We start from the raw sequence: 19,383 nt of genomic DNA, 5'->3' as shown, positions 1-19,383 counted from the left end.
ACCACGTTACCTAACACACTGGCATAGAACTACTTCCCTGAGGAGGAACTGAGTGCCCAAACATTTCTTCAGTTACAGCGTGAATATAAATCTGTGAGTAGTATAGTATGACTGCCTTCATTTTCTTCCTGCAAACTACTCCTGCTAGCCTACCAGCACACATTTATACCACAGTAGTGAGTCTGGGAAAGAGCTGATAGATAGAGATGAAGGACTGAGAGCAGAGAGAGAGAGAGCAGATGATACTCTGCCTCAGTCTGATTAACTGTGGTGTCCTGGAGGTGTTGATGGCTCGTTGCTGCTCCACTGATCAGCCGATCTAACAGTAATCCCATCACCACACAGCAGTCTCTCTCTCTCTCTTACTCACACACACACACACACACACACACACACACACACACACACACACACACACACACACACACACACACACACACACACACACACACACACACACACACACACACACACACACACACACACACACACACACACACACACACACACACACACACACACACAAAAGCCTGCAGGCAGAAACAAGTTGAGAACGTCAAGCCTGGGTAACGTCACATTGAAGCCAGGATCTGATGCTGTGACCAGGTGTGTCTATCATGTCTTCTTTTGTTACAGGAGCCCTTCTGAAGGGTCTGTAGGTACACATCTCAACAGAATCACTCTGGCTAATGTGTCTCTCTGTGTCTGTCAGGTGTATTCTCATATGTTCTGTCTGATTTAGAGCATCCAGGTGTGTGTGAGGAGAAAACTCTCTGGCCAAGCAATTACATTTCCTCATCAAATAAGAACAAGGGAAAGAAGGAAATCAGAACACTACATTACTGGGGGGGGGGCTGGAATACATTACAGTGTTGGTCCTCTAGAGTAGTTCTTCTCAGAAGGGTAATTAAAACCGAAGGCAGATTCTCATTCTCTGAAAGCAGTCACACACCTCCACCCCCGGCCAAATGGCTCATAATCCACCCCTCCCTGATCCCCAGTTAAATACCCAACCCAAATATTTCCCTGTTAATCTGTGGTTGTAAGGGCCTGATCCAAACTGATGTACAGGCCACGACAGGTGGCTTTCACAGGGGCTACAGGCTGAGGGAGGGGCTATAAACTGAGGGAGGGGCTATACACTGAGGGGGGGCTATAGGCTGAGGGAGGGGCTATATCAATCAATCAAATATATTTATAAAGCCCTTCTTACATCAGCTAATGTCACAAAGTGCTGTACAGAAACCCAGCCTAAAACCCCAAACAGCAAGCAATGCAGATGTTTAAGCACGGTGGCTAGGAAAAACTCCCTAGAAAGGCCAAAACCTAGGAAGAAACCTAGAGAGGAACCAGGCTCTGAGGGGGGGCCAGTCCTCTTCTGGCTGTGCCGGGTGGAGATTATAACAGGACATGGCCTAGATATTCAAATGTTCATAGATGACCAGCAGGGTCAAATAACAATAATCACAGTAGTTGTCGAGGGTGCAACAAGTCAGCACCTCAGGAGTAAATGTCAGTTGGCTTTTCATAGCCGATCATTCAGAGTATCTCTACCGCTCCGGCTGTCTCTAGAGAGTTGAAAACAGCAGGTCTGGGACAAGGTAGGATGTCCGGTGAACAGGTCAGGGTTCCATAACCGCAGGCAGAACAGTTGAAACTGGAGCACCAGCACGACCAGGTGGACTGGGGACAGCAAGGAATCATCTGGCCAGGTAGTCCTGGGGCATGGTCCTAGGGCTCAGGTCCTCCGAGAAAGAGAGGCCTACCATTCGAAGGCATGACAATTACCATGGGGCAAAACAGCACAGAGATCTGGAACCAGGCCACCCTATACATCCTAGGCTGAGGGAGGGGGCTCAGAGGCACAAGGGTCCAGGGCTCCTTGTAGTCTATGGTATTTCAAGGATGTAGAAAACAAGTCCCATGTTTCAGGGATGTAGAATAGACGAAAACATAGATGTGAGCCTGGCAGTCCTGGAAGTCCATAGGATATGAGGTCTCCATATGACGCAGCTACGGTATAGTATAGCCTGGGCCCTTGATCTCTGTGTTGATGTATAGTATAGCCTGGGCCCTTGATCTCTGTGTTGATGTATAGTGTAGCCTGGGCCCTTGATCTCTGTGTTGATGTATAGTATAGCCTGGGCCCTTGATCTCTGTGTTGATGTATAGTGTAGCCTGGGCCCTTGATCTCTGTGTTGATGTATAGTGTAGCCTGGGCCCTTGATCTCTGTGTTGATGTATAGTGTAGCCTGGGCCCTTGATCTCTGTGTTGATGTATAGTATAGCCTGGGCCCTTGATCTCTGTGTTGATGTATAGTGTAGCCTGGGCCCTTGATCTCTGTGTTGATGTATAGTGTAGCCTGGGCCCTTGATCTCTGTGTTGATGTATAGTATAGCCTGGGCCCTTGATCTCTGTGTTGATGTATAGTGTAGCCTGGGCCCTTGATCTCTGTGTTGATGTATAGTATAGCCTGGGCCCTTGATCTCTGTGTTGATGTATAGTATAGCCTGGGCCCTTGATCTCTGTGTTGATGTATAGTATAGCCTGGGCCCTTGATCTCTGTGTTGATGTATAGTATAGCCTGGGCCCTTGATCTCTGTGTTGATGTATAGTATAGCCTGGGCCCTTGATCTCTGTGTTGATGTATAGTATAGCCTGGGCCCTTGATCTCTGTGTTGATGTATAGTATAGCCTGGGCCCTTGATCTCTGTGTTGATGTATAGTATAGCCTGGGCCCTTGATCTCTGTGTTGATGTATAGTGTAGCCTGGGCCCTTGATCTCTGTGTTGATGTATAGTATAGCCTGGGCCCTTGATCTCTGTGTTGATGTATAGTGTAGCCTGGGCCCTTGATCTCTGTGTTGATGTATAGTGTAGCCTGGGCCCTTGATCTCTGGGTTGATGTATAGTGTAGTCTGGTCCCAGATCTCTGTGTTGATGTATAGTGTAGTCTGGTCCCAGATCTCTGTGTTGATGTATAGTGTAGTCTGGTCCCAGATCTCTGTGTTGATGTATAGTGTAGTCTGGTCCCAGATCTCTGTGTTGATGTATAGTGTAGTCTGGTCCCAGATCTCTGTGCTGTTTTGCCCCGTTGTAATTGTCATGCCTTCGAATGGTAGGCCTAGTAGTAGGAATGTCTTCCTGCACAGACAGAGCTAAAAGGCTTGCATCCTGAAAGCTTCATAGCACCAGCCCAGCATCACAAGTGAGGGATTTTCAGTAGAAAAGCTGAGGGGGTGATGGCAATATGATTTGACAGAGATGAGAGGGGCTGCAATCTCCTGTGAGCCACTGTAACCCCCATCCCTCTCTTCTTCTCTCTCTTATTCTTTCTGTCTCTCCCTCTTTCTCAATCTTCTTCTCCCCCCTCTCTCTCTCTCTCTCTCTGCCTCCCTCTCTACCTCCCTCCCTCTTCTACTCCTGTTCTGACTAATTGCCCAATTATGTTTTTGTGTGTCTTTTCTCCCCTCCGAGCTCTGCTTAATGAAACACTATCACACAGGGACAGAGGAAATCACAAGCAGAAAAACAAGAGAAACAGATATGAAAAACAAACAAAGAAAAACCTAGAAATTAAATCTGGTGGTGAAGGAACGGCGTCCACACCAATAATATCTGCTGGCCTGCATACATTATTTATGATCACACATCATTACAGCAATCATTTCAATCTGAGAGAGGGGGGGGGATTGAGACATGACAGAAATTCTGATGGTTTGACAGAGGAAATCGATGATCAGTTGAATTACTAACAGAGAAGATCAGCAGGGGTTAATAACCTCTATCCTCAACATGAGCCTGTCGATACAATTGGCTAGACTAGGTTAAGCTAGCAGCAGGAATATCTAAGATGGCCTGTCATAGAGAAAGCTGTTGCTGAGCTGAGACAAATTAAATTGTCACAGAGGTGAGTTATAAACAACCTCTTGGTCTAGGTTGACAGGAGAAATGGCAGAAAACATTTCATTCTCATTCCCCGTTATAAATGTACAGCACTAGAGTGAACGATTGGATTCCAGCGGGGTTGTTCTGTCCTTCTGTCTTTGTAGAAGTGACAAGGTTGAGGATTGTAAACAAATGTCTCTGGAACATGTTCTGTTGAAACACTTTGAGAGGGGAAAGGGTCAGGAAGGAAGAGAAAGAGAGGAAGAAGGGGGAACAAGAGCGGAAAATATAAGGAGGGATGGGGAGGGTCATAGGGCCATATGAGGGGTAGAGCAAGGGAAACAGAAAGAGGGTCTAGGCTAGGGCCATATGAGGGGTAGAGCAAGGGAAACAGAAAGATGGTCTAGGCTAGGGCCATAGGGCCATATGAGGGGTAGAGCAAGGGAAACAGAAAGAAGGTCTAGGCTAGGGCCATAGGGCCATATGAGGGGTAGAGCAGGGGAAACAGAAAGAAGGTCTAGGCTAGGGCCATAGGGCCATATGAGGGGTAGAGCAAGGGAAACAGAAAGCGGGTCTAGGCTAGGGCCATAGGGCCATATGAGGGGTAGAGCAAGGGAAACAGAAAGAGGGTCTAGGCTAGGGCCATGGGGCCATATGAGGGGTAGAGCAAGGGAAACAGAAAGAGGGTCTAGGCTAGGGCCATAGGGCCATATGAGGGGTAGAGCAAGGGAAACAGAAAGAGGGTCTAGGCTAAGGCCATAGGGCCATATGAGGGGTAGAGCAAGGGAAACAGAAAGAGGGTCTAGGCTAGGGCCATAGGGCCATATGAGGGGTAGAGCAGGGGAAACAGAAAGAGGGTCTAGGCTAGGGCCATAGGGCCATATGAGGGGTAGAGCAAGGGAAACAGACAGAGGGTCTAGGCTAGGGCCATAGGGCCATATGAGGGGTAGAGCAGGGGAAACAGAAAGAGGGTCTAGGCTAGGGCCATATGAGGGGTAGAGCAAGGGAAACAGAAAGAAGGTCTAGGCTAGGGCCATAGGGCCATATGAGGGGTAGAGCAGGGGAAACAGAAAGAGGGTCTAGGCTAGGGCCATATGAGGGGTAGAGCAAGGGAAACAGAAAGAAGGTCTAGGCTAGGGCCATAGGGCCATATGAGGGGTAGAGCAGGGGAAACAGAAAGAGGGTCTAGGCTAGGGCCATAGGGCCATATGAGGGGTAGAGCAAGGGAAACAGACAGAGGGTCTAGGCTAGGGCCATAGGGCCATATGAGGGGTAGAGCAGGGGAAACAGAAAGAGGGTCTAGGCTAGGGCCATAGGGCCATATGAGGGGTAGAGCAAGGGAAACAGAAAGAGGGTCTAGGCTAGGGCCATAGGGCCATATGAGGGGTAGAGCAAGGGAAACAGAAAGAGGGTCTAGGCTAGGGCCATAGGGCCATATGAGGGGTAGAGCAAGGGAAACAGAAAGATGGTCTAGGCTAGGGCCATAGGGCCATATGAGGGGTAGAGCAAGGGAAACAGAAAGAGGGTCTAGGCTAGGGCCATAGGGCCATATGAGGGGTAGAGCAGGGGAAACAGAAAGAGGGTCTAGGCTAGGGCCATAGGGCCATATGAGGGGTAGAGCAGGGGAAACAGAAAGAGTGTCTAGGCTAGGGCCATAGGGCCATATGAGGGGTAGAGCAGGGGAAACAGAAAGAGGGTCTAGGCTAGGGCCATAGGGCCATATGAGGGGTAGAGCAGGGGAAACAGAAAGAGGGTCTAGGCTAGGGCCATAGGGCCATATGAGGGGTAGAGCAGGGGAAACAGAAAGAGGGTCTAGGCTAGGGCCATAGGGCCATATGAGGGGTAGAGCAAGGGAAACAGAAAGAGGGTCTAGGCTAGGGCCATATGAGGGGTAGAGCAAGGGAAACAGAAAGATGGTCTAGGCTAGGGCCATAGGGCCATATGAGGGGTAGAGCAAGAGAAACAGAAAGAGGCTCTAGGCTAGGGCCATATGAGGAGTAGAGCAAGGGAAACAGAAAGATGGTCTAGGCTAGGGCCATAGGGCCATATGAGGGGTAGAGCAAGAGAAACAGAAAGAGGGTCTAGGCTAGGGCCATAGGGCCATATGAGGAGTAGAGCAAGGGAAACAGAAAGATGGTCTAGGCTAGGGCCATAGGGCCATATGAGGGGTAGAGCAAGGGAAACAGAAAGAGGGTCTAGGCTAGGGCCATAGGGCCATATGAGGAGTAGAGCAAGGGAAACAGAAAGATGGTCTAGGCTAGGGCCATAGGGCCATATGAGGGGTAGAGCAAGAGAAACAGAAAGAGGGTCTAGGCTAGGGCCATAGGGCCATATGAGGGGTAGAGCAGGGGAAACAGAAAGAGGGTCTAGGCTAGGGCCATAGGGCCATATGAGGGGTAGAGCAGGGGAAACAGAAAGAGTGTCTAGGCTAGGGCCATATGAGGGGTAGAGCAAGGGAAACAGAAAGAGGGTCTAGGCTAGGGCCATAGGGCCATATGAGGGGTAGAGCAAGGGAAACAGAAAGAGGGTCTAGGCTAGGGCCATAGGGCCATATGAGGGGTAGAGCAAGAGAAACAGAAAGAGGGTCTAGGCTAGGGCCATAGGGCCATATGAGGGGTAGAGCAGGGGAAACAGAAAGAGGGTCTAGGCTAGGGCCATAGGGCCATATGAGGGGTAGAGCAGGGGAAACAGAAAGAGTGTCTAGGCTAGGGCCATAGGGCCATATGAGGGGTAGAGCAAGGGAAACAGAAAGAGGGTCTAGGCTAGGGCCATATGAGGGGTAGAGCAGGGGAAACAGAAAGAAGGTCTAGGCTAGGGCCATAGGGCCATATGAGGGGTAGAGCAAGGGAAACAGAAAGATGGTCTAGGCTAGGGCCATAGGGCCATATGAGGGGTAGAGCAGGGGAAACAGAAAGAGGGTCTAGGCTAGGGCCATAGGGCCATATGAGGGGTAGAGCAAGGGAAACAGAAAGAGGGTCTAGGCTAGGGCCATAGGGCCATATGAGGGGTAGAGCAAGGGAAACAGAAAGAGGGTCTAGGCTAGGGCCATAGGGCCATATGAGGGGTAGAGCAAGGGAAACAGAAAGAGGGTCTAGGCTAAGGCCATGGGGCCATATGAGGGGTAGAACAAGAGAAACAGAAAGAGGGTCTAGGCTAGGGCCATAGGGCCATATGAGGGGTAGAGCAAGGGAAACAGAAAGAGGGTCTAGGCTAGGGCCATAGGGCCATATGAGGGGTAGAGCAGGGGAAACAGAAAGAGGGTCTAGGCTAGGGCCATATGAGGGGTAGAGCAAGGGAAACAGAAAGAGGGTCTAGGCTAGGGCCATAGGGCCATATGAGGGGTAGAGCAAGAGAAACAGAAAGAGGGTCTAGGCTAGGGCCATAGGGCCATATGAGGGGTAGAGCAAGGGAAACAGAAAGAGGGTCTAGGCTAGGGCCATAGGGCCATATGAGGGGTAGAGCAAGGGAAACAGAAAGAGGGTCTAGGCTAGGGCCATAGGGCCATATGAGGGGTAGAGCAAGAGAAACAGAAAGAGGGTCTAGGCTAGGGCCATAGGGCCATATGAGGGGTAGAGCAAGGGAAACAGAAAGAGGGTCTAGGCTAGGGCCATAGGGCCATATGAGGGGTAGAGCAAGGGAAACAGAAAGATGGTCTAGGCTAGGGCCATAGGGCCATATGAGGGGTAGAGCAAGGGAAACAGAAAGAGGGTCTAGGCTAGGGCCATAGGGCCATATGAGGGGTAGAGCAGGGGAAACAGAAAGAGGGTCTAGGCTAGGGCCATAGGGCCATATGAGGGGTAGAGCAGGGGAAACAGAAAGAGGGTCTAGGCTAGGGCCATAGGGCCATATGAGGGGTAGAGCAGGGGAAACAGAAAGAGGGTCTAGGCTAGGGCCATAGGGCCATATGAGGGGTAGAGCAAGGGAAACAGAAAGATGGTCTAGGCTAGGGCCATATGAGGGGTAGAGCAGGGGAAACAGAAAGATGGTCTAGGCTAGGGCCATAGGGCCATATGAGGGGTAGAGCAAGGGAAACAGAAAGAGGCTCTAGGCTAGGGCCATATGAGGGGTAGAGCAAGGGAAACAGAAAGATGGTCTAGGCTAGGGCCATAGGGCCATATGAGGGGTAGAGCAAGAGAAACAGAAAGAGGGTCTAGGCTAGGGCCATAGGGCCATATGAGGGGTAGAGCAAGGGAAACAGAAAGAGGGTCTAGGCTAGGGCCATAGGGCCATATGAGGGGTAGAGCAAGAGAAACAGAAAGAGGGTCTAGGCTAGGGCCATAGGGCCATATGAGGGGTAGAGCAGGGGAAACAGAAAGAGGGTCTAGGCTAGGGCCATAGGGCCATATGAGGGGTAGAGCAGGGGAAACAGAAAGAGTGTCTAGGCTAGGGCCATATGAGGGGTAGAGCAAGGGAAACAGAAAGAGGGTCTAGGCTAGGGCCATAGGGCCATATGAGGGGTAGAGCAAGAGAAACAGAAAGAGGGTCTAGGCTAGGGCCATAGGGCCATATGAGGGGTAGAGCAGGGGAAACAGAAAGAGGGTCTAGGCTAGGGCCATAGGGCCATATGAGGGGTAGAGCAGGGGAAACAGAAAGAGTGTCTAGGCTAGGGCCATATGAGGGGTAGAGCAAGGGAAACAGAAAGAGGGTCTAGGCTAGGGCCATAGGGCCATATGAGGGGTAGAGCAAGGGAAACAGAAAGAGGGTCTAGGCTAGGGCCATAGGGCCATATGAGGGGTAGAGCAGGGGAAACAGAAAGAGGGTCTAGGCTAGGGCCATAGGGCCATATGAGGGGTAGAGCAAGAGAAACAGAAAGAGGGTCTAGGCTAGGGCCATAGGGCCATATGAGGGGTAGAGCAGGGGAAACAGAAAGAGGGTCTAGGCTAGGGCCATAGGGCCATATGAGGGGTAGAGCAGGGGAAACAGAAAGAGTGTCTAGGCTAGGGCCATAGGGCCATATGAGGGGTAGAGCAAGGGAAACAGAAAGAGGGTCTAGGCTAGGGCCATATGAGGGTAGAGCAAGGGAAACAGAAAGAAGGTCTAGGCTAGGGCCATAGGGCCATATGAGGGGTAGAGCAAGGGAAACAGAAAGAGGGTCTAGGCTAGGGCCATAGGGCCATATGAGGGGTAGAGCAAGGGAAACAGAAAGAGGGTCTAGGCTAGGGCCATAGGGCCATATGAGGGGTAGAGCAAGGGAAACAGAAAGAGGGTCTAGGCTAGGGCCATAGGGCCATATTTTATTTATTTATTTATTTATTTATTTATTTGTTTAACCTTTATTTAACCAGGTAGGCAAATTGAGAACACGTTCTCATTTACAATTGCGACCTGGCCAAGATAAAGCAAAGCAGTTCGACACATACAACAACACATAGTTACACATGGAGTAAAACAAACATATAGTCAATAATACAGTGGGAAAAAAAAATACGTCTATATACAATGTGAGCAAGTGAGGTGAGATAAGGGAGGTGAAGGCAAACAAATATATGTATAAATAAATAAAAATATAAAAGGCCATGGAGGCGAAGTGAGTACAACACAGCAAGTAAAATAAAAACTAAAAAAACACTGGAATGGTTGGTTTGCAGTGGAAGAAAGTGCAAAGTAGAGACAGAAATAATGGGGTGCAAAGGAGCAAAATAAATTAATAAATAAATACAGTAGGTAAAGAGGTAATTGTTTGGGCTAAATTGTAGATGGGTTATGTACAGGTGCAGTAATCTATGAGCTGCTCTGACAGCCGGTGCTTAAAGCTAGTGAGGGAGATAGGTGTTTCCAGTTTCAGAGATTTTTGTAGTTCGTTCCAGTCATTGGCAGCAGAGAACTGGAAGGAGAGGCGTCCAAAGGAAGAATTGGTTTTGGGGGTGACTAGAGAGATATACCTGCTGGAGCGCGTGCTACAGGTAGGTGCTGCTATGGTGACCAGCGAGCTGAGATAAGGGGGGACTTTACCTAGCAGGGTCTTGTAGATGACCTGGAACCAGTGGGTTTGGCGACGAGTATGAAGCGAGGGCCAGCCAACGAGAGTGTACAGGTCGCAGTGGTGGGTAGTATATGGGGCTTTGGTGACAAAACGGATGGCACTGTGATAGACTGCATCCAATTTATTGAGTAGGGTTTTGGAGGCTATTTTGTAAATGACATCACCGAAGTCGAGGATTGGTAGGATGGTCAGTTTTACAAGGGTATGTTTGGCAGCATGAGTAAAGGATGCTTTGTTGCGGAATAGGAAGCCAATTCTAGATTTGACTTTGGATTGGAGATGTTTGATGTGAGTCTGGAAGGAGAGTTTACAGTCTAACCAGACACCTAGGTATTTGTAGTTGTCCACATATTCTAAGTCAGAGCCGTCCAAAGTAGTGATGTTGGACAGGCGGGCAGGAGCAGGCAGCGATCGGTTGAAGAGCATGCATTTGGTTTTACTTGTATTTAAGAGCAGTTGGAGGCCACGGAAGGAGAGTTGTATGGCATTGAAGCTCGCCTGGAGGGTTGTTAACACAGTGTCAAAAGAAGGGCCAGAAGTATACAGAATAGTGTCGTCTGCGTAGAGGTGGATCAGAGAATCACCAGCAGCAAGAGCGACATCATTGATGTAAACAGAGAAGAGAGTCGGTCCAAGAATTGAACCCTGTGGCACCCCCATAGAGACTGCCAGAGGCCCGGACAACAGACCCTCCGATTTGACACACTGAACTCGATCAGAGAAGTAGTTGGTGAACCAGGCGAGGCAATCATTAGAGAAACCAAGGCTGTCGAGTCTGCCAATGAGGATGTGGTGATTGACAGAGTCAAAAGCCTTGGCCAGGTCAATGAATACGGCTGCACAGTATTGTTTCCTATCGATGGCGGTTACGATATCGTTTATGACCTTGAGCGTGGCTGAGGTGCACCCATGACCAGCTCTGAAACCAGATTGCATAGCGGAGAAGGTGTGGTGGGATTCGAAATGGTCGGTAATCTGTTTGTTGACTTGGCTTTCGAAGACCTTAGAAAGGCAGGGTAGGATAGATATAGGTCTGTAGCAGTTAGGGTCAAGGGTGTCCCCCCCTTTGAAGAGGGGGATAACCACAGCTGCTGTCCAATCTTTGGGGATCTCAGACGACACGAAAGAGAGGTTGAAGAGGCTAGTAATAGGGGTGGCAACAATTTCAGCAGATAGTTTTAGAAAGAAAGGGTCCAGATTATCTAGCCCGGCTGATTTGTAAGGGTCCAGATTTTGCAGCTCATTTAGAACATCAGCTGACTGTATTTGGGAGAAAGAGAAATGGGGAAGGCTTGGGCGAGTAGCAGAGGGGAGGGCAGTGCTGTTGTCCGGGGTAGGGGCAGCCAGGTGGAAAGCATGGCCAGCCGTAGAAAAATGCTTATTGAAATTCTCAATTATAGTGGATTTGTCGGTGGTGACAGTGTTTCCTATCTTCAGAGCGGTTGGAAGCTGGGAGGTGTTCTTATTCTCCATGGACTTTACGGTGTCCCAGAACTTTTTTGAATTTGTGTTGCAGGAAGGGGTAGAGCAAGGGAAACAGAAAGAGGGTCTAGGCTAGGGCCATAGGGCCATATGAGGGGTAGAGCAAGGGAAACAGAAAGAGGGTCTAGGCTAGGGCCATAGGGCCATATGAGGGGTAGAGCAAGGGAAACAGAAAGAGGGTCTAGGCTAAGGCCATAGGGCCATATGAGGGGTAGAGCAAGGGAAACAGAAAGAGGGTCTAGGCTAGGGCCATAGGGCCATATGAGGGGTAGAGCAGGGGAAACAGAAAGAGGGTCTAGGCTAAGGCCATAGGGCCATATGAGGGGTAGAGCAGGGGAAACTGAAATAGAGACAGACAGGGAGAGAGAAAGTAAGAAGCAAACAGAAAGGATTAGAAAGAGACAGAGCAAATGCATATGGACTGAAGAGAGAAGAGAAAAACACTGAACTGCATACTTTGATCTAAACACTCCCCTGACGTCATTGAGAGGTTCTGCACAGACTGTCTGACAGATGTGGCCTAAGCAGTGAGCCTAACCCAAACAGCACCCTATTCCCTTTATAGTGCACTACTTTTGACCAAAACCCATAACGTTCTGGTCAAAAGTAGTGCACTATGTAGGGTATAGGGTGCCATTTGGGACTAACCCATAGTCCTGTGGTCCAGCTGAGCCTGAGAGGGGAGAACATCAACATCGCCATGTATTAGTGTGCAGTTACCACACATGACAACACTTGCACACTCTAACACTGTCCACATGAAAACACAGGAAGGGAACACAGACAATTGACAATGACATGATCCAGTTATCATCAGCCTATCATTATAGTTAAATAACCCAGCACCAGCAGTCATTAACATTGGTCACAGTGTTTGACCCATGCAATTACAGTGCAAACACAACCACACTATGGGATGTACTTCTCCAGTTGTCCAGTTGGCCAATGCGGGGATTGATTGCTGGAACACAGCACAGTGATTCTCTATCTATCTGGTTTCTCTGGTCTCTCTAGTCTCTCTGGCCTCTCTAGTCTCTCTGGTCTTTCTCTCTCTTTGGTCGCTCTGGTTTCTCTGGTCTCTCTCTCTGGTCTCTCTGGTCTCTCTCTCTCTGGTCTCTCTGGTCTCTCTCTCTGGTCTTTCTCTAGTCTCTCTGGCCTCTCTAGTCTCTCTGGTCTCTCTCTCTGGTCTTTCTCTCTCTTTGGTCTCTCTGGTTTCTCTGGTCTCTCTGGTCTCTCTCTCTGGGTCTCTCTCTGGACTCTCTCTCTGGTCTTTCTCTAGTCTCTCTGGTCTCTCTCTCTCTCTGGTCTTTCTCTGGTCTCTCTGGTCTCTCTTGTCTCTCTCTCTGGTCTCTCTAGTCTCTCTCTGGACTCTCTCTCTGGTATTTCTCTAGTCTCTCTGGTCTCTCTCTCTCTGGTCTTTCTCTGGTCTCTCTGGTCTCTCTCTCTGGTCTCTCTAGTCTCTCTGGTCTCTCTCTCTCTGGTCTTTCTCTGGTCTCTCTGGTCTCTCTGGTCTCTCTCTCTCTGGTCTCTCTGGTCTCTCTCTCTGGTCTCTCTAGTCTCTCTCTGGACTCTCTCTCTGGTCTTTCTCTGGTCTCTCTGGTCTCTCTGGTCTCTCTCTCTCTGGTCTCTCTGGTCTCTCTCTCTGGTCTCTCTAGTCTCTCCCTGGACTCTCTCTCTGGTCTTTCTCTAGTCTCTCTGGTCTCTCTCTCTCTGGTCTTTCTCTGGTCTCTCTCTCTGGTCTTTCTCTGGTCTCTCTGGTCTCTCTTACTGGTCTCTATCTCTAGCCTCTCTGGTCTCTCTCTCTCTCTGGTTTATCTGGTCTTTCTGGTCTCTCTGGTATCTCTCTCTCTGGTCTCTTGTCTGGTCTCTCTGGTCTTTCTCGCTCTCGCTCTGGTTTCTCTGGTCTCTCTCGCTCTCTCTCTGGTTTCTCTGGTCTCTCGTTCTCTGGTCTTTCTCTCTGGTTTCACTGGTCTTTCTGGTTTCTCTGGTCTCTCTCTCTGGTCTTTCTGGTCTCTCTCTCTCTGGTCTTGTTGGTCTTTCTCTCTCTCTTTCTGTCTCTCTCTCTGGTCTCTCTCTCTCTTTCTGTCTCTCTCACTGGTCTCTCTCTCTCTTTCTCTCTCTCTTTCTCTGCTCTAATCGCACAGACAAATTAATGTGATGATAAATGAGGTCATTGAGCCTGGGCCTGTATAGCAGCCAGGAACATTAGGAATATTACACAGAAGCATTCCTCATGTAGGGGTATGTACTGGGGCAGCGGACTTGGACAGCAGCAATAGGGTAGCCTGTTAGACTGGTAACAGAACACAAGGTTTGTCACTAATGTCACTTTCATGGTTGTCATTCTTAGGATTTCACACTGATAGTAACACTGTTGCTGATTGGCCATCTCCCTGGCCCACTGATGCTGTTTGGCTGTGTCCCTGTTCCTTCTCTCAGTCTGCCAGGTGGCACATAGAGCTGGAGCCGTGGGCCAGTGACAGCCACTCCCTGGAGGAGGAAGCACGGAGGTTCCTCAGCTACATCACTACACCACAGGTGGGTCACACTCAGTCAATGTCTGTGTCTCAAATGGCACCCTACTCCCTATATAATGCTCTACCTTGGACCAGGGCTCTAGTCAAAAGGACTGTACTATATAGGGAATGGGGTACCATTTGGGACTCACACAATGTTATTACATGTCATATCTGTACAATATTCAGATATACACAGATACATGCAGTGTACATGTAAACATATTACAAATGCAGTGAATGAATGAATATTGTAGATACTGTATCTGATCCAGATTATAAAGCCAGATGGAGTGTCCTGGTTCTAGAATGTTGCACTGTCTGTCTAGAATTGAGGAGGGGGACCAAAGTGGCTGCAGGACCATGTGCCTGTTCCCAAATGGCACCATATTCACTGTAGTGCACTACTTAGTGGTGCACTGTGTAGGGATAGGGTGCCATTTGGGACACTGATGGTTATTCAAATGAGCTGCTGCTGTGGAGTCTGACTGGACCTAAAGCTTCTATAGATGATTCAGTACAGTACTTTGTCATGACAGTCAGTGTTGCATAAAGGTCTAACTGGTAAATAAACAGAGAATAACCAACTCTAACTGTAAAACAAAGCACCCTTTTCATATTATGCTCATTGAAAAAGATTTAGTCTTGCTTGACAGCTCACACATGCGTCATTACTGATTATTAATGATTACCATAGAGATGGCATTCTGATTTGTTGATTCGTCTGATTCGTATCGTTCCTACTAAATCAATGAGAGGATCTTGCCGTGTTAGATTGTCTGTGCCATAGGAAATAACAACCAATCGATTGAAACGTTATTGTGTTGTGTGAGGATGAAGACTGAGAGGCAAAGACAAACTTGGCTTTTATGTCCTTGTGTCTTACAGTCAGCAAAATACTAAATAAACCTGAAATGCACTGTGTGATGGAGGCTTCAGCATCGATGAAGGTGTTTAAATAGTCAAGTACATCGGATCCTTGCTAACGGTCCAAGTATTTTCTGATAATTAAGGCATTGTCCCTCCGTAATCAAATTAAGTTAAGAAACATTGGCAATTTATTATCTTGTCTTTCATATACTGTGGGCCTACAGCCCTGCTAATAATAAAGGACCTAATCTATATCTAGCATGGCAGGCATGCTGCTCATAATGAATAAGCCTTTGGGGGAGTGTGTGTGTGTGTGTGTGTGTGTGTGTGTGTGTGTGTGTGTGTGTGTGTGTGTGTGTGTGTGTGTGTGTGTGTGTGTGTGTGTGTGTGTGTGTGCGTGCGTGCGTGCGTGCGTGCGTGCGTGCGTGCGTGCGTGCGTGCGTGCGTGCGTGCGTGCGTGCGTGCGTGCGTGCGTGCGTGCGTGCGTGCGTGCGGAGGTGTGTGTGTGTGGGTGGAGGGGTGTGTGTGGGTGGAGGGGTGCGTTAAGGCGGGTAGTTGGGGGTGAGTCATCCATCATCTACACTGACAGGCGGAAAGGGAGTTGCCATGGAGATTACAGTGTACCTCAGCAGTAATTCTGACTGACGTCGTGGTTGGCAGAACTCAGCCTCTGAGAGAGACACGCTGCACTGGGATTGTGCAATTAATAGAATTACACACACATACATACTGTATAAACACACACATACAGTGGGGAGAACAAGTATTTGATACACTGCCGATTTTGCAGGTTTTCCTACTTACAAAGCATGTAGAGGTCTGTAATTTTTATCATAGGTACACTTCAACTGTGAGAGACGGAATTTAAAACAAAAATCCAGAAAATCACATTGTATGATTTTTAAGTAATTAATTCGCATTTTATTGCATGACATAAGTATTTGATACATCAGAAAAGCAGAACTTAATATTTGGTACAGAAACCTTTGTTTGCAATTACAGAGATCATACGTTTCCTGTAGTTCTTGACCAGGTTTGCACACACTGCAGCAGGGATTTTGGCCCACTCCTCCATACAGACCTTCTCCAGATCCTTCAGGTTTCGGGGCTGTCGCTGGGCAATACGGACTTTCAGCTCCCTCCAAAGATTTTCTATTGGGTTCAGGTCTGGAGACTGGCTAGGCCACTCCAGGACCTTGAGATGCTTCTTACGGAGCCACTCCTTAGTTGCCCTGGCTGTGTGTTTCGGGTCGTTGTCATGCTGGAAGACCCAGCCACGACCTATCTTCAATGCTCTTACTGAGGGAAGGAGGTTGTTGGCCAAGATCTCGCGATGCATGGCCCCATCCATCCTCCCCTCAATACGGTGCAGTCATCCTGTCCCCTTTGCAGAAAAGCATCCCCAAAGAATGATGTTTCCACCTCCAAGCTTCACGGTTAGGATGGTGTTCTTGGGGTTGTACTAATCCTTCTTCTTCCTCCAAACACGGCGAGTGGAGTTTAGACCAAAAAGCTCTATTTTTGTCTCATCAGACCACATGACCTTCTCCAATTCCTCCTCTGGATCATCCAGATGGTCATTGGCAAACTTCAGACGGGCCTGGACATGCGCTGGCTTGAGCAGGGGGACCTTGCGTGCGCTGCAGGATTTTAATCCATGACGGCGTAGTGTGTTACTAATGGTTTTCTTTGAGACTGTGGTCCCAGCTCTCTTCAGGTCATTGACCAGGTCCTGCCGTGTAGTTCTGGGCTGATCCCTCACCTTCCTCGTGATCATTGATGCCCCACGAGGTGAGATCTTGCATGGAGCCCCAGACCGAGGGTGATTGACTGTCATCTTGAACTTCTTCCATTTTCTAATATCTGCGCCAACAGTTGTTGCCTTCTCACCAAGCTGCTTGCCTATTGTCCTGTAGCCCATCCCAGCCTTGTGCAGGTCTAAAATTTTATCCCTGATGTCCTTACACAGCTCTCTGGTCTTGGCTATTGTGGAGAGGTTGGAGTCTGTTTGATTGAGTGTGTGGACAGGTGTCTTTTATACAGGTAACGAGTTCAAACAGGTGCAGTTAATACAGGTAATGAGTGGAGAACAGGAGGACTTCTTAAAGAAAAACTAACAGGTCTGTGAGAGCCGGAATTCTTACTGGTTGGTAGGTGATCAAATACTTATGTCATGCAATAAAATGCGAATTAATTACTTAAAAATCATACAATGTGATTTTCTGGATTTTTGTTTTAAATTCCGTCTCTCACAGTTGAAGTGTACCTATGATAAAAATTACAGACCTCTACATGCTTTGTAAGTAGGAAAACCTGCAAAATCGGCAGTGTATCAAATACTTGTTCTCCCCACTGTATATACACTGAGTGTACAAAACATTAGGAACACCTCTTTCCATGACATGGCCAAGTTAATCTAGGTGAAAGCTATGATCCCTTATTGATGTCACTTGTTAAATCCACTTCAATCAGTGTAGATGAAGGGAAGGAGACGGGTTAAAGAAGGATTTTTAAGCCTTGAGACAATTGAGACATGGATTGTGTATGTGTGAATGGGCAAAACAAAATATTGAAGTACCTTTGAACGGGGGATGGTAGTAGGTGCCAGGCGCACCGGTTTGAGTGTGTCAAGAACTGCAACGCTGCTGGGGTTTTCACACTCAACAGTTTCCTATGTGTACCAAGAATGGTCTACCACCCAAAGGACATCCAGCCAACTTGACACAAGTGTGGGAAGCATTGGAGTCAACATGGGCCAGCATCCCTGTGGAACGATTTTGGCACCTTGTAGAGTTCATGCCTCAACGAATTGAGGCTGTTCTGAGGGCAAAGTGTGGGGGGGTGCAACTTAATATTAGGAAGGTGTTCCTAATGTTTTGTTCGCTCACTATATATATACAGTGGGGCAAAAAAGTATTTAGTCAGCCACCAATTGTGCAAGTTCTCCCACTTAAAAAGATGAGAGAGGCCTGTAATTTTCATCATAGGTACACTTCAACTATGACAGACAAAATGAGGGAAAAAAATCCAGAAAATCACATTGTAGGATTTTTAATGAATTTATTTGCAAATTATGGTGGAAAATAAGTATTTGGTCACCTACAAACAAGCAAGATTTCTGGCTCTCACAGCCCTGTAACTTCTTCTTTAAGAGGCTCCTCTGTCCTCCACTCGTTACCTGTATTAATGGCACCTGTTTGAACTTGTTGTCAGTATAAAAGACACCTGTCCACAACCTCAAACAGTCACACTCCAAACGCCACTATGGCCAAGACCAAAGAGCTGTCAAAGGACACCAGAAACAAAATTGTAGACCTGCACCAGGCTGGGAAGACTGAATCTGCAATAGGTAAGCAGCTTGGTTTGAAGAAATCAACTGTGGGAGCAATTATTAGGAAATGGAAGACATACAAGACCACTGATGATATCCCTCGATCTGGGGCTCCACGCAAGATCTCACCCCGTGGGGTCAAAATGATCACAAGAACGGTGAGCAAAAATCCCAGAACCACACGGGGGGACCTAGTGAATGACCTGCAGAGAGCTGGGACCAAAGTAACAAAGCCTACCAGCAAGGGCATTGAAGATGAAACGTGGCTGGGTCTTTCAGCATGACAATGATCCCAAACACACCGCCCGGGCAACGAAGGAGTGGCTTCGTAAGAAGCATTTCAAGGTCCTGGAGTGGCCTAGCCAGTCTCCAGATCTCAACCCCATAGAAAATCTTTGGAGGGAGTTGAAAGTCCGTGTTGCCCAGCAACAGCCCCAAAACATCACTGCTCTAGAGGAGATCTGCATGGAGGAATGGGCCAAAATACCAGCAACAGTGTGTGAAAACCTTGTGAAGACTTACAGAAAATGTTTGACCTCTGTCATTGCCAACAAAGGGTATATAACAAAGTATTGAGATAAACTTTTGTTATTGACCAAATACTTATTTTCCACCATAATTTGCAAATAAATTCATAAAAAATCCTACAATGTGATTTTCTGGATTTTTTCCCTCATTTTGTCTGTCATAGTTGAAGTGTACCTATGATGAAAATTACAGGCCTCTCTCATCTTTTTAAGTGGGAGAACTTGCACAATTTGTGGCTGACTAAATACTTTTTTGCCCCACTGTATATATATATATATATATATATATATATATATATATATATATATATATATATATATATATATACACACACACACACACACACACAATCACACAATCACACAAGCAAACACAAGAGTGGGAAGGGTGGAGAGTGCGATTGATAAATATAACATACTGTAGTATTGCAGTGTATTCAAAATGACAACAAAGTGTCACAACCTCTCTGTACAGAGTAGATTCATCATAGCTCACGATATAGAAAGAATACTGATGCAGTAAAACATTTGTTCAGATGAACAACAATGATGGGCCAATACTGTTCAATACCCAAATCAAATCAAAGTTTATTTGTCACGTGCGCTGAATAAAACAGGTATTGTCTATTCACAGTGAAATGCTTACTTCCAGGCTCTAACCAATAGTGCAAAAAAGGTATTAGGTGAACAATAGGTAGGTAAAGAAATAAAACAACAGTAAAAAGACAGGCTATATACAGTAGCGAGGCTATAAAAGTAGTGAGCCTACATACAGACACCGGTTAG

General features: G+C 47.7%; 1 protein-coding gene across 1 annotated transcript in view; it reads left to right on the top strand.

Moving 5' to 3' along the window:
- Positions 1–19,383, top strand: part of LOC139582749 (probable methyltransferase-like protein 24) — a 64,371-nt gene that overhangs the window by 19,525 nt on the left and 25,463 nt on the right. The window contains exon 2 of the mRNA XM_071413041.1: positions 13,793–13,891. Coding sequence (XP_071269142.1) covers positions 13,793–13,891 — 99 coding nt within the window. The remainder of the gene's footprint in view (positions 1–13,792; positions 13,892–19,383) is intronic.

The sequence above is a fragment of the Salvelinus alpinus genome, chromosome 8 (assembly GCF_045679555.1).
Source record: "Salvelinus alpinus chromosome 8, SLU_Salpinus.1, whole genome shotgun sequence".
Classification (NCBI taxonomy): domain Eukaryota; kingdom Metazoa; phylum Chordata; class Actinopteri; order Salmoniformes; family Salmonidae; genus Salvelinus; species Salvelinus alpinus.
The sequence above is the reverse complement of the archived record's forward strand: the minus strand, read 5'-3'. Positions and strand labels throughout refer to the sequence as shown.